The 13220-nt window shown below is 41.8% G+C and overlaps 3 protein-coding genes across 4 annotated transcripts; 2 read left to right on the top strand and 1 right to left on the bottom strand.

The window, feature by feature from the left end:
* Nucleotides 1–3739: 3739 nt before the first annotated feature.
* LOC113567317 lies at nt 3740–4428 on the top strand. The gene is made up of 2 exons (XM_026994654.1): nt 3740–3763; nt 3838–4428. The coding sequence occupies exons 1-2, from the start codon at nt 3761–3763 to the stop codon at nt 4420–4422; spliced, it is 588 nt and encodes a 195-aa protein (XP_026850455.1). The 5' UTR covers nt 3740–3760; the 3' UTR covers nt 4423–4428.
* Nucleotides 4429–4492: 64 nt separating this feature from the next.
* Nucleotides 4493–5209, bottom strand: LOC6588540 (antennal-specific protein OS-C). 2 transcript variants are annotated; one of them, XM_002013113.2, is made up of 3 exons: nt 5120–5209; nt 4876–5068; nt 4493–4821 (listed from the first exon to the last, which is right to left on the bottom strand). In XM_002013113.2, exons 1-3 carry the CDS (start codon nt 5207–5209, stop codon nt 4685–4687), a joined length of 420 nt encoding a protein of 139 aa, XP_002013149.1. In that variant the 3' UTR covers nt 4493–4684. The 2 variants fall into 2 exon arrangements, with proteins under 2 accessions (XP_002013149.1, XP_026850456.1); XM_026994655.1 differs by having other exon boundaries at nt 4707–4816.
* Nucleotides 5210–7525: 2316 nt separating this feature from the next.
* LOC6588431 (neutral and basic amino acid transport protein rBAT) lies at nt 7526–10228 on the top strand. The gene is made up of 4 exons (XM_002013111.2): nt 7526–7620; nt 8126–8298; nt 8358–9634; nt 9804–10228. Exons 2-4 carry the CDS (start codon nt 8131–8133, stop codon nt 10045–10047), a joined length of 1689 nt encoding a protein of 562 aa, XP_002013147.1. The 5' UTR covers nt 7526–7620; nt 8126–8130; the 3' UTR covers nt 10048–10228.
* Nucleotides 10229–13220: the final 2992 nt, after the last annotated feature.

Here is a 13220-nt window from a genome sequence, read left to right as displayed (position 1 = left end):
TGATCTTATCCGGCTGCTCCCACTCCTCGACAATGGAATGGAATGAATTAAGGGGAATGCAATTATATTGTGGACGATACCTTCGGATGCACCACTGTGAACGCGAAGGTTTCCTTCATTGCTGACGCATCGATAAGCTAAAGCAAAAGGCTGTTCAAAAGTATTCTCTAATTTATTTGTCGAAGGGGTTCGCTGAAAAAATAGCAAAAGCTTCGTTTCTCTTGAAATAAAATTACTCAAAGAAACGAGGGGGAACGTTGTGAGTTTACGGCAGTAACTCTACATTTATACCCGATACTTATTTAGAATGGCTCTCCTCCGCCAGACGGCGCTAACATTGAACGACAACGAGTGCGTGCGAGAGAGACAGAAAATCAGTCATAACGTCGCCACAAATCTAATATACCGCTATACTCATTTCATACTCAGTATCGGGTATAAAAATTGAAATCAATAAGGAAATTCGGAAAGAAAAATGTATAGCATATTTGTGGGTGGTAACATGTAGAAGTCATGTAGTTAGTTATTTATTGCCTACTTCGAGGTTGAGTCGACGATGATACATATGTAGCTCAGAGTGTGGTACAGTGGGCAGTGCGAACAACAAACAATAATAAGGATCTGGCTATAATCTATGGCTTATGGCTTACAATTGAGATTTAGTTTCCGGGTTTCATTTTTGCATATGTCCTCATCAGTGTTATAAAGAGTATTTATAACCATCAGGAACCATCGAGACTTTGCACAATACTCGTGTGTCTCGACGGGTGAGCCAGCTGATGCTGGCTGTGCTAATTCAGAGAATTAGCCTTTGGCTTTTAAGCTCTGTGAGCTGGTAGATCAGGCAGCCAGAAAGACCGAAAACTAACGAACATGTTTTGATTTCTGTTTTTTATTTTATTGAAACATTTAACGCTTATATCTACATATATACTAACTGTCAATTATCCAGTGAAGAGGATCTGCAATCGCGAGCCGCTTTGAAGCTGCATCGTACCCGGAAGAAAGCACCAAGAGGCCACCAATAAGCAGATGATGTTGCCCCACGGCGTGTGACGGACTGGGCCCGAGGATGTGCCCCAGCCGCGGTGATGGGGATGCCGACGAACTGCTGGTCAATATGGAATGTGCTGGCATTTGAAGACTTGTTGCTTGTCAACCGGTGTATGTGTATGTTATATTTTGTTCATATAATATTACAATACTGGTTTCCAAGCTTTGAAATTTAATTAAAAATATCCTTTTTACATATTCATGCATTCGATTTGTTTTCTGTATATACATACATCGGGAGCCCGATCTCGATATAATACGTTAATATCTTTGTAAGATGATCTTTAACTGCAATATTTCGTCGAAATTACTCTAAAAATTGTCTGCTTTCATTGGAGCGATGACAAAATCTGTAATATCCTATAATCCTAATATACGATGCAGGAAAGCACGAAAATCAAAATTAAAAACACCTGCGTCAAAATATACATAGAGTATATGTCGTATTGCGTCGTGTAAGTAATTTAATAGCGATGATATAAGTTATAATACAAACGATATATCGATACTATAAGTTGGAAAATATCGGCACGTTGAGATACATGTTTGAGATGCCAAGCTTTTTTGGCACCTATTTGTTTCAAACCAAAAAAAGAAGAATTTGGTTTAAACTTTAAAATATATATTTAATTTTGGTGGCTTAGCGGAAGCCGATTGGTTGCTATGGCCAGATAAATTTTGTGAGAGGTGGATATGCAACCAATAAGCAGAGGGGTTAGCATAGAACTGAAAAACGACGGCGGCAGATCAAGGTAATTGCCGAAGTGGCGGCGGCTGAGAGTCTTTGTGCGGGAGAGCGCAGAAGCTCTGCAGAAATTCAACGTTGCAAAACCTCTGCTCATACAATAACAATAATAAATAATAATGTATGTATGTATAATATACATATATTCTTGATCAGCATCAATTGTCGAGTCGATATATCCATGTCTGTCTGTCCCTCCTCCGAAACAGAGATCTCAGAGTCTATAAGAGCTAGAGCAACCAAATTTTGTATCCAAAAATTTCGAAATTTCGCCCCCACAAATGACGAGAAACTGTGGCATAAACAAATTAAGAAGATGCGAAAACTAAAAACACAGAATCGTAGATTTTGACCATATCTGGCCCGAGTCTAGGTCAGATCGGATCATAATTATAGCCAGAAGGGACAAATGGAATTGCCATGGCTACCCCCGGCACGGGCTTACTTATTATCTCTCACACACACTTTCTCTCGTGCAGTGTGAGCACTGGAGAGGATCCGACTAGTCAGTGTATTTTTTGTAAGGAAGATGGAGCCCACGGAGTCCATTGCCTGGGGAAGCTGCATGTCGGAAGCTCACTGGCCTCGCCATGACCATTGCTTGCTTGTATCTGGATACTAGCGAGGCCAGAGAGTTACGCGAGGTGCTGCCTATAGCATCTAGGCTATAGAAATTGTGCCTCTCATTGACCGTGAAGATATCCAAATGACCTGTTGTGTAGAGAAACTATTTGTACTGAGTTGGCTCTAAGTGACACCTTCCACGGCAGTTTTTCTTTTACATAGTTCAAAACCAGGCCAGAAACAAACACAAAAAAACATTAAGAACAGTTTTAAGAACGTCGTTGTTGGTAAATCGGTACGTACATACATGTACAATATATGCACGTACCTATGTTCTTACAACAAAGTTGGAGGACAGACATTCCATGCAGTAACAACCTAAACGGTGTAAATTGGACCTTTATCTTTAATCAAAAATTGCATACGATTCGACATGCATGGATTCATCGATTGAACAAGTATAGCGATGAATGCCCTTTACATAAGATTTCAAAAGCCCATGAAATTTACAAATTCGATTCGAAGTGCATTCAGTTATTAATATAGACAATCAGTTTTGATACGTATGTATGTATGTCAAAATCTCAAAAATTTCCGAAGAGGATATCGGTGCAAAGTGCATACACAAGACATATGTATGTACACATGTGCATTCATATGCCATTCTGCAATGACACACCCAATTTGTAAAACTACTCTTCAAAAATTATTGTTGGGACACAAACTGTGCGCAAATTGGAGGTCCTCCCTTGAGGCTTGTTTATGGAAAAGCATTCCCACTGAAGTTTCGGCCCTCGATAGTAACCAAAAGCCGGTGATTGTCGCTACTCGTGCATATGGTAAGGTACACCAATACTTTGTTGAGAGTATGCAAAACAATCTTGAACGCAAAGAAACGGGGATAAAAATAACCTTGGGATGCTAAGACGATGCTGTATAATTATTTCATTAGCAGCTAATGCACGACTTCCGAATGCGCTTATGAACCAGGTCATCAACGCTAATGAAAACATTGTATACCTGAGGCTTGCGTGAGCAAACAGCCAATTTTGTATACACGAATATCGATTTCCATTTAAGGAAGGAAGGAATATGAGGGTAGCATTTTTCAAGACTCAATCTCAGTCGAAAAGATTCAAGTTGGCAGATTCTATATACATACATATGTATGTATGTACATATATATTTATGTGCTATATTCAAACTTCCCTGTTGACTATTCCGTTGTCTAATTTAAGACAAATACAGTGTCGATCCATGAAACGATGCGATGTGCTAACAGGCAAGATCAAATCAAGTAAAACTAAGATCCGAAAAATCGCTAGTTAGTGGTGAAGCGAAACTGGTTGGAAGTTGTGAGCTTGGCAGCAATGTCAATTGAATGCGAAAGGGCTAAAGATGGTGAGAAGGCTGCCAAGGCATACTGTAAAGTATAATTTTAAACATAATTATCAATTCATATGTATATTTCCTAGCGCTTTGGTACAGCTTTTTTCATGGGATTGGCCCTTTGCCTTCTGCTACTCCTGCATACCAGTCCTTCGGAGGCAAGAAAAAGAAATCAGAACAGGGCAGCAAAATCTCGGTCGTCATCCAATCCGATTGCAGCAATTGAGTACTTTGATGAGCCTGAGAGACGGCGTACTTCAATGCGCAACGGTTTTAACCGTGCGCCCAATAACCCGGGCGATGCCGATTATGGTACCATATGGGATCAAGATAAAACTTTACTTAGGCACCAACATTTAACTAAACGGTTGAGTGGTGGCGCGGAGCCGGGCGCTGCTTTCTTCAATCAGTGCCGTTCCATATTCAAGGAGGAGAACTTTGCAGCCCATGTCGTAGCGGGAATACTGGATTCGATTACGACACGGCTTGAACAGCTCTGCGCTGACAAAGAGATCCATCCGCTTTTTAAAAAAATGGTCGCTGGTAATCTTTTTTGCCATTCTAATGTACTGGAGACCATGGACATGCTTCTCGACCTTCTGTTAGACCAGGTGGAAAAGCGTTGTGAAGATATACCCGGATTCCATGGTATTTTTCTCTTCACCAAATGAACAGATAATTAAGATGAACTATGCCTGAACCTGAAAGATTTCAGAGAAACAGTGTACAGAAAAATATATGTATTTTCCAGGACACAATTTAATATTTATACGAAAATAAAGCAAATAAAACTTATCACAAGCCGTGAGCTTCTAAGCTACTCTCTATTATTGCCCAAATCTGCATCTATCTGAGGGTTGGGTTGCAAAATCACCGCAGTAACCAGCTCAGTTCTTCAAATGTTAGCCCTTTTACAGCGATAGCATGTGAATTTTACTTCCTCTCCTCGGAAAACCCATCCAAGCTGCTCTTAACGTTGTTCAAAAACTGGAGGGACCTGGCTATGCGATCGCCTACTGCGTCCGGGCTAGGTAGAACAGCCTCCAGCAGAATTGGGACGATTTGCTGGCCTACGGATTGAAAAAGCTCAGCGATCTTGATAATGGTGGCCGGGTCTGGCAAACCTGGAATTCCCGCGCGTGGCAACAAAGCATCGTCCGTGCCGACCTCGCGACGTCTGCGTGCAGTCTCTTCCGAGTCCTCGACTGTTTCCTCGGAGGATGAATCGTCATCATCGCCATCCCCATCACCATCGCCGCCCTCCTTTTTGATCACCACCTCGGTCTCGTTCTCCTCTACAGCAGCTGTGATCACTTCCTAGCGCGGGGAAAATATTCAGATTATGCTGGATTTTAACTCATCTGTCACCTGTGGCCTGGCCTCCGTCTGGAGCCCCACTTGTAGCAGCACCAGCAGGAAGGAAGCTAGCAGCATCAGTCGTCTCCCATGAAAGCCCATTGTTTAAACTTGACAAAGTGCGCCCGCTGGCGATATTTATAGTCCTCACCTAATGGTCTAATGACGCTTGCATGTCGGCCAATAGGCCCCGTAATCTAATCTGCCCCAGGAAATTGGTCAATTTCTGTGTGGAGAGCAATTTTAGTTCTGTCAACCTTGCTGACGCCGAATCGGAACCACCTGAGAGTGGGGGCACGGGCAACGGCATCGCAATTCAGACGTGCTATCACTTTGTAGCAGCCAGCCTCTTCCATCACGAGACGGAGACGCTGCACATTTTGGGCTTGGAATGTGCCGACTTGTGCATTTTTTGCCCATCTCGGCCTCGGCCCAGCCCAACCCAGCCCGAACAACTTGCTTGCCAATTTAGCAAGTCTTGCTCACTCGCTCTCGCACTCGCCCAGGTAAGCTGAGCTGGCAGGCAGACAGGTAGTTTTGGGCCCGGCTCGGCTCGGTCCGGCTGCTGCCGCTGCCACAGGCACATAAATTGTAATTAAATCAAATTCGAAAAGAGATTGCGGTGGAGAGACTGGGTCTCTGGGATCGATGCACTGCCAACGCGTATCTGCAAATTCATTTTCGATGCAGGCCTCCAACCAGGCAGTTGTCAGTTGTTTGTTCGCCATTTGCGGGTAGTTACTAACCCATTCTTTACCATGATATTCGCGATTAAAAAGTGTGAGAAATACAAATTTTAGAAACTAGCTCTTTCAATGTAAGCTATGTTAATTAAAAATGTGTAAAAGTGGGCTCGATTGCAAAATGAACCATTTCGTGACTATTGTGATTTTTACAGATTCTTCAAAGCTACCACAAAAGTTCGCCATGAATTTATTTTCACGCCTGAAACGTTTAGGTGGCGCCGCCTGCAAGGTAAGAAATGACTCTGAGATCTTAATTTGTTTCACCGAAATAAGCCAAATACATCTTATTGCAGAACTCCGCTACATTGCCTGTTACAGGTCTGTATACACCCTAAACATTTGAAATTTGCGCCAAGAGTATTTGGCAAATTGTATCAATCAGCCTTCGCAAGCGTCGTTTAATAACGCGTTAGGATGATATCTATTGTCGATATGGTCACACTTGAAATCACAAACAGTTTTTTTGCCGCATGTTACTACGCATGTTTATAGGGCACCCTAAAAAATGTTGCTCGTTAAATACATTGTAAAGAATCGTTAGTTATACATTATTCTAAATTTTGGTAACTCAAATAAGTTTCTGCCATGGATCCGATTCCGATGGAAAACTATTCAAGCTATAAGCTTTTGAAATCTGTCTGCTATAGAACTATTTCGGTATATTTTGAAAATGGGAAGGTAAATTTGAGGTATTTCTGAAGCTCAGATGTTCACACTCTCTCCTGTAACGAACAGATGAGTCGTAATTTTCAATGTGCTGTAAAAAGGGTATGGAAATCAGGCGAAAACAGGAAAGCAGCTCGTACGAACCTCACCTCGCGTGTGAGGACAATATACCTTGAAGACTAACTGTGGATTCAAGGTATATTGATCAAATGGGGTATTTGTTTGAAGTCAAAATTAAGCTGACGGTATATTTCCGGTATATTGGTATATAAAGGTTGATTTGATCAATTTCATTTGTTACATTTTATTTTTAAAGGTATATTTAAGAACAAATGGTATAGAAACTTCCTACGCAGGGTTTTTTGTATTTTCGCACTCTCAAATCCTTGTCGCGTACCCTAGGGAAAAGAATATTATAGAATTGCGGAAATGCTTGTCATCCCAGCAACATTGACATGAGAACTTTGCGACAGGTTTTCTGTTGGACATTTTTGTTTAAACTTTATTTTAGCCAAAATAAAATAAAAGCAATTTTAAAGAAAATTTATTCATCAACGGTTTAAAATTATGTGGGCAGAACTAAAGGTTTTAGTTAGCCAGAATTATTCAACGGAATATTAAAATTGAACAATTTGAAGGACTATACTCTTTCGTTTTTTTTGACCATTTTCGTTAAAACCTTTTTTGTTTGACCGATTTCGCTAAAACCTTTTTTCAGGCAAGATCCAATAAAAACAAGCGGTTAAAATACGCCAGTCAGGTAGAAAATTGATTCATTAATAGGATAAAATTATGTGGGCAGGGCTGAGGGTTCTATTAAGTTTGTTATATTGCACGGAATATCAAAAACGAGGAATATGTATAATAGAACTTGAACTCGTCAGTATATTTATGGTATATATTCGAAATGAGACGGTATATTTTGATATATTTTGGAGAGTCGCTATATTTCTGAGACAATACTGTAATCAATTATCGTTTACAATTTCAATTTCGAACTCGTTTACGCAGCTGCCGCAGAGACGCCAGTGGATTCCACAGAAGTTTTTAAAACCATAGCGGAGGACAAATTGCTGGACAGCAAGCCAACCCCCGAAATAGGTAATTCTATATAAAGTATGTATAATTAATGTGAGAAAACTTAATTGCTGACGTAACAAAGCAAAGCCATTGCACTCCAGTATATATATACATATATGTACATTCATATGTATGTACTATATTTACAAATACATATGTAATTATGTAAAAAGGCGTGGGTGGTGGGCGCCTTATCAGAGGTGACAGATACTGAAAATATGCGTCGAGCTGGGATGATAGGATATTGATTTTATCAGAACAGTGCCAATACCTGGTTAAGTGCAAACGCAAGTGATGACGTCAGCAACGCTTCGGTGATAAAATTCCATATGAAAGACTGGGACTGGGACTCTCCATTGGACGAATCATTTAATTTACATGTGTGGCTGAAAATTCACAGCTGGGTTTTCAACGTAACCTTAAAATTCTTGTTTTGAAGAGAAAGTCGCGTTCGATGACGGCGAGATTCTAATTTCCGCTTAATTGAGGCTGATTAAAGTCAATTTAAAAACTGTTCACTTTTCAGTCGACATGGTGCAAGAGGAAAAGATTACTGTGGCGGATGGCGCCGACGAGCAAATGCTGGGATCTGGCGGGCCTGACGAGAAGCTGGCCGGACGAGATGAGGTCAAATTCATCAAGGGCGATCACCAGAATGGAGATGCCAAGATTGATATCGGAAACGTTAACGGAAAAGCTGTAAGTGTAGAGGAATCTATAGGAAATCAGGTTGCTAATCTTAAATTTCCTTTGTGTAGGCTTTTACGGGCATGAGCAAGGAGGAACTCATGAAGTACGCCAACGATCCGTTTTGGGTGCGCTTGCGATGGATTTTCTTCGTCGGTTTCTGGGCCATCTGGGCAGCCATGCTTGTGGGCGCCATTATGATCATCATCGGAGCACCGAAGTGCGCTGCTCCTCAGCCCTTGCCCTGGTACAAGCGAGGACCCCATGCGAAGTTCGCTGGTATTGAGGCTGCCAAGCCGGATGACGTCGAGACTGCCAAGAAAATCCATGCTACAGGAGCAATATATGAGCTTCCCGCTGCCCTAACCTACAGTGTTAGCCAGCCTGAAGTGGAGCAACAGATTAAGCAACTTGTGGCACAATACCAGGCCAGCGATGTAAAGGTAATCCTTGATTTGACACCCAACTACGTGGGCAAGGAGTCGAAGTTGGTTCAGGATGCTCTCAAAAACAAGGAGAAGCGGGCCGCCTTTGTCTGGGTGAGCGGAAGATCGGTCCCACCCACCAACTGGCTGAAGGTGGGTGGTAATCGGTCCGCTTGGGAGCAACTGGATGACAGCTATGTGCTCTCCCAGTTCCAAGATGGCTATTACGATCTAAAAATGAATAGCTCAATAATAAGGAACGAATTCGGTGGGGTGCTAAGGCATCTGGTGGAACTGGGTGTACAAGGCTTCCGCCTGAAGAATACCAAGTTCTTTGTGCTGTCCGACAGCCTCGAGGACGAAGTCATCTCTGCAGTGCCCAAGGATCTGAATCTGGGACCCAGCGAATATGGCTTCTACGACCACAAGCAAACCACCTTCCTCTCTGGGCTGGGCGATGTGCTATATGACTACCTGAGCATTGTGAAGAATGCCTCCGCCGATGCCTTCCTATCGGTGGCTGAGGACATCGTACAGCCAGAGGTGTACCAATTGAGTGAGGTTGCAGGGGCCAACGGCATTGATCTGCCTATGTACGGCAACTTTGTGCAAGTGCTTAGCAAATCTAAGCCAGAGAAGTCTCTGTTTAAGAATCTCGAGAACACGCTCCTCCAAGCAGGCAACGGAAGCTGGCTTCAGTGGAACTTCCGTGATGTCTACGTGGACACCCCCCACGACCCGTCAGCCCTGGCCTTGTTCCTCTCTATGTTGCCAGGCGTGCCAGTGGTGTCAGTGGATGCCATCGAGTATCAGAACGTAACCGAGAAGACCTACAAGCATATCGAGCAGCTGCGTCACTCGGCCTCCTACATGCACGGCGAGTTGAAGCTCTATGAAGCGGATCCTCTGGTGGCCTTCTCAAGGTAATGAGTCCTTCCGTATTCTTTTATTTCCTTGACACTAATCTTATAACTTTATTCATGCTTGCCCATTGAAGGCAGAGGTAAATTCATGACTTCACTTAACACTTTTTGTCTTTGCCCGATTTTTTTGTTTTCAACATTTTCTTACTGAATCTTTTTATTCCTGCAGAATCAAGTCTGGCAATCCTGGTTATTTTGTAATTTTCAATCCGACCGACTCGCCACAGTCTAGCAACATTACCAGCGCCCACGATCTACCCGACAAAATGACTGTCTCGGTGTTCAGCGAGAACTTTAACAATTACGAGGAAGGCGACAAGGTAACACCCCTTGGCAAAGTTAGCCTTGGCGATCTTAAGGTGGCCCCACAGTCGGCCATCATTCTGACCTACGTGCCAGTGAAGACGGAATAAATATGTCGTATGTCCTACAATACAACTACTGTATTGCACAAAGATGTGCATATCTATAAATAAGCTCGCTTCAATGTTCACTGAGATTCAAAGCCGCAAAACAAAACTACAAATTTGTTGAGAAATTATATACATATTTAGAGTTCTCTGCTTGTTTAATCGCTTGCTATACAAAAATATAAAGGATTATTCGATTGCATTTAATAAAACGGTTTTTAATTATTGTTATTACCTTTCAGGGAGTTTAAAAAATTGTTCAGGTGTTTTTATTTGATTATTTATTATTATTATTTATTTTATTCTTCAAATCGTTGTTTCAGCAGATTAGAGGGAAAATAGATAGCTCTCTGGAAATACATCAGAACGATGTTAAAGGTGGATTTGATCTATTTAATTGCTTTTAAATTAATTAATTCGTAGCTTAGTAATTTCAATTGAAAAGCTTTTGGATACCTAAGTGGATTCTATGAATATCATTAAATACTACATCAGCGGTATAACTACCTATGTATATGCTTCCCAACTATATATGTATCTTAAAGGTTCTGATGTCATTAGTTGTTGCTGTTTCAAATTTATGATTTCATTTGAAGTCATTTCCGACCAAATTAGCCAGAATGAAGAAAACAATTTAATTTTTTCTCGCCTTGTCTCTCTCTAACACACACGTATCATAGCCGGCTTTGCTTAGCGCAAAACATTAGCGCCTAGATCTCAGGGTCTATAAAAGCTAGAGCAACCAAATTTGGTAACCACACTCCGGTTAGATCTCATTGTTACAAGTGTATTTCAAAATTTCGCCACACCCCCTTCCGCCCCCGTAAAGGTACGAAAATCTGGGGCATCCACAATTCTCAGAGACTATTAAGGCTGGATAAAACAAATTTGGTATCCACACTTCTGTTTGATCTCACTATAAAACGTATATCTCAAAATTTCGCCCAATCCCCACAAAGGACGAAAATCTGTGGCATCCGCAATATTGAAGAAACGAGACAACTAAAAACGCAAAATCATAGAGAATTACCGTATCTACTAGATTACTGAATGATTACTGAGGATCAGATCGGATCATTTTTATAGCCAAAAGGAACAAATTAATTTGCATGGGCTACGCAGCGCCCGACGACACGCACACATTTTCGCTCAATGTAGCCATACTGACTATGTATCGGGTATAAATGTAGAGTTGCGGTCTCCGCAGCAACTCCCAACGTTCCCCCTCGTTAAATTTCCATGATCACTTAGTGTTAAAAAAGATGTGTTTGCGTTGGATCGCAGACAAATTCAAAATCGGCCAAAAATAGGTCGAAAGTTGTTTTAGAATTGAGGAAAACCAGCCTCTAAATACGGATTGTACTTTACTACCACAATCCGACCTCTCACACTAAGCCTCATCCCTTTAACCACCCAAAATATCGAATCAGTGGGTCATCTGCCTTGCAAATTCCTCTCATCTAAAGGGAACTTTAAACAAAAAATGTATGTGTCGACGTTTTTTCGACGCTTAAGGAGGCTGTTACAGATAGTGTTCACTTCCTTTTGAGTGCCAACAATGCTCAGTATCGTATTTATCTTCTTGGAAAATATTTGTAAAACCAATAAAACCTTTTGCAACTATCCAAGTTCATTTTCTCATAGTTAGCCCACGTATTTATCTAGTCCGACACACTGGCGAGGATCAAGCTCCATTTCAATTAAATATTCTTTAATAGTTGGAGCTATAAAGCATGCAGGCATACAGAGATATATAGAGATATACACTGTTCACTAAGGTTCGTACGTGATACTCGTTGTGTTTTTGCGCGAAATCACATAACATGGAATACCGAATGGTACCAATCCGTTTTTTTTCTGATGAAAAAAGGTCTAATTTGGATGAAATATGTAGATGGATCAAAGATTATCATTTTCATGACATAGGAAAGGGAGGGAGGGAGGCGTAGTGGTGTAGGTTTCCATCTCTTAGTATTTTCATTTTGTTTAGTCTAAGCTGAATGACTTGCTACAGAAAGCTACTCAAAAAGTCATCTTCATAGGAATTTCCAGGGAATTTAGGAATTTTACAGAGATATTGCATAGTAAATATGTAGAAAATGCGTTACGGGAAACTTGATGGCGCTGCTACGATGGAAAACATTACTGCTGGCTTTGTTTCATACGATCCAGACTTTAATGCAGGTCAGGAAACATAGCTTTTTGCATGGGTATCACACGCCCCACAATTTGAGTCCACATACAATCTATTACCTCTTAGCCAAGAGCTTATCGTCGTGAATTTTGAATTTGAGTAGCTGGTGGGGGGACTGTTACGAATAAGTCGAATAAACTGATCACTGCGCGGGCTGGGGAATGAGGAAGGATGCGAAATTATTTCGCCTTTGAGGAAAAGTTTGAAGTGCACAAAGAAAATTTCGTGCATATGCATGTGGTATATGTATGTACGTGTGGGGCCAACTTTGAGATACAAATAGTTGGGGAAGCTAGCAAAAACAAAAAACAAAAGTCTGTGCGGGTAGCCACAGACAAATAATCAAAATCGACAAACGAAATGAGCCAAAAACAAAGCGCCCAAAATGTTTTTAGTTTTCACAGTCCTCGTTGGCAATGGCAGCCTGGGGAGTCAGAAAACAGCAACAGCACAACCCCCGCCAACACTGACACACGGGCCGGGCCGAAAGGATATGCGCACGTGCTAATGTGATTAGATACACAGGCACACCCACCCCACAGCGACAGCCACGGAGAAGAGCAATGCTGTTCGAGGAACCGCAACATGCAGTGCAGTTGATTGCGGCAAGCCAGCTACAATAACAAGAAAAGTAGAAGAAGAGCCAGAGAAACAACTTCTCTTTGGGTATCTGTGAGATGCAAACTATTGTTGCGCAGGTCATCATTATCATCATCAGGATGTGGAAAACTTTCGGACTGTCCCGCTGTGCATTGCTGTGTGCGAACCAAACCTTCTGCCCTTGCTTATGCTCCATCTCTGGCCATTTGCCCCCCTCCGAAATTATTTTGTCTCACAATTTTTCCATCAGCCAGTCGTCAAATGCAGCCTCGGCCACCCTCCATTCCAGATCAGCCAGAGACCCAGCCAGTGATTTAATTGCAGCAGACAAAACATTCTCGCAGTCTTCCACACTCCACTCTATTTCCCGTATGTCTCGTAA

Source organism: Drosophila persimilis, unplaced genomic scaffold, assembly GCF_003286085.1.
Source record: "Drosophila persimilis strain 14011-0111.01,24,50 unplaced genomic scaffold, DperRS2 tig00000000-arrow-pilon, whole genome shotgun sequence".
Classification (NCBI taxonomy): domain Eukaryota; kingdom Metazoa; phylum Arthropoda; class Insecta; order Diptera; family Drosophilidae; genus Drosophila; species Drosophila persimilis.
Note: the sequence above shows the minus strand (reverse complement) of the source record. Positions and strands in the feature narration are given on the sequence as shown.

Coding starts and splice junctions, on each gene's coding strand:
- LOC6588431 (XM_002013111.2), top strand. CDS start 8,131: ATGGTGCAAGAGGAAAAGATTACTGTGGCGGATGGCGCCGACGAGCAA. Junction 8,299..8,357: donor GAAACGTTAACGGAAAAGCT/GTAAGTGTAGAG, acceptor TCCTTTGTGTAG/GCTTTTACGGGCATGAGCAA. Junction 9,635..9,803: donor CCTCTGGTGGCCTTCTCAAG/GTAATGAGTCCT, acceptor TTATTCCTGCAG/AATCAAGTCTGGCAATCCTG.
- LOC6588540 (XM_002013113.2), bottom strand. CDS start 5,209: ATGGGCTTTCATGGGAGACGACTGATGCTGCTAGCTTCCTTCCTGCTG. Junction 5,069..5,119: donor AGACGGAGGCCAGGCCACAG/GTGACAGATGAG, acceptor TCCCCGCGCTAG/GAAGTGATCACAGCTGCTGT. Junction 4,822..4,875: donor GCCACGCGCGGGAATTCCAG/GTTTGCCAGACC, acceptor TTCAATCCGTAG/GCCAGCAAATCGTCCCAATT.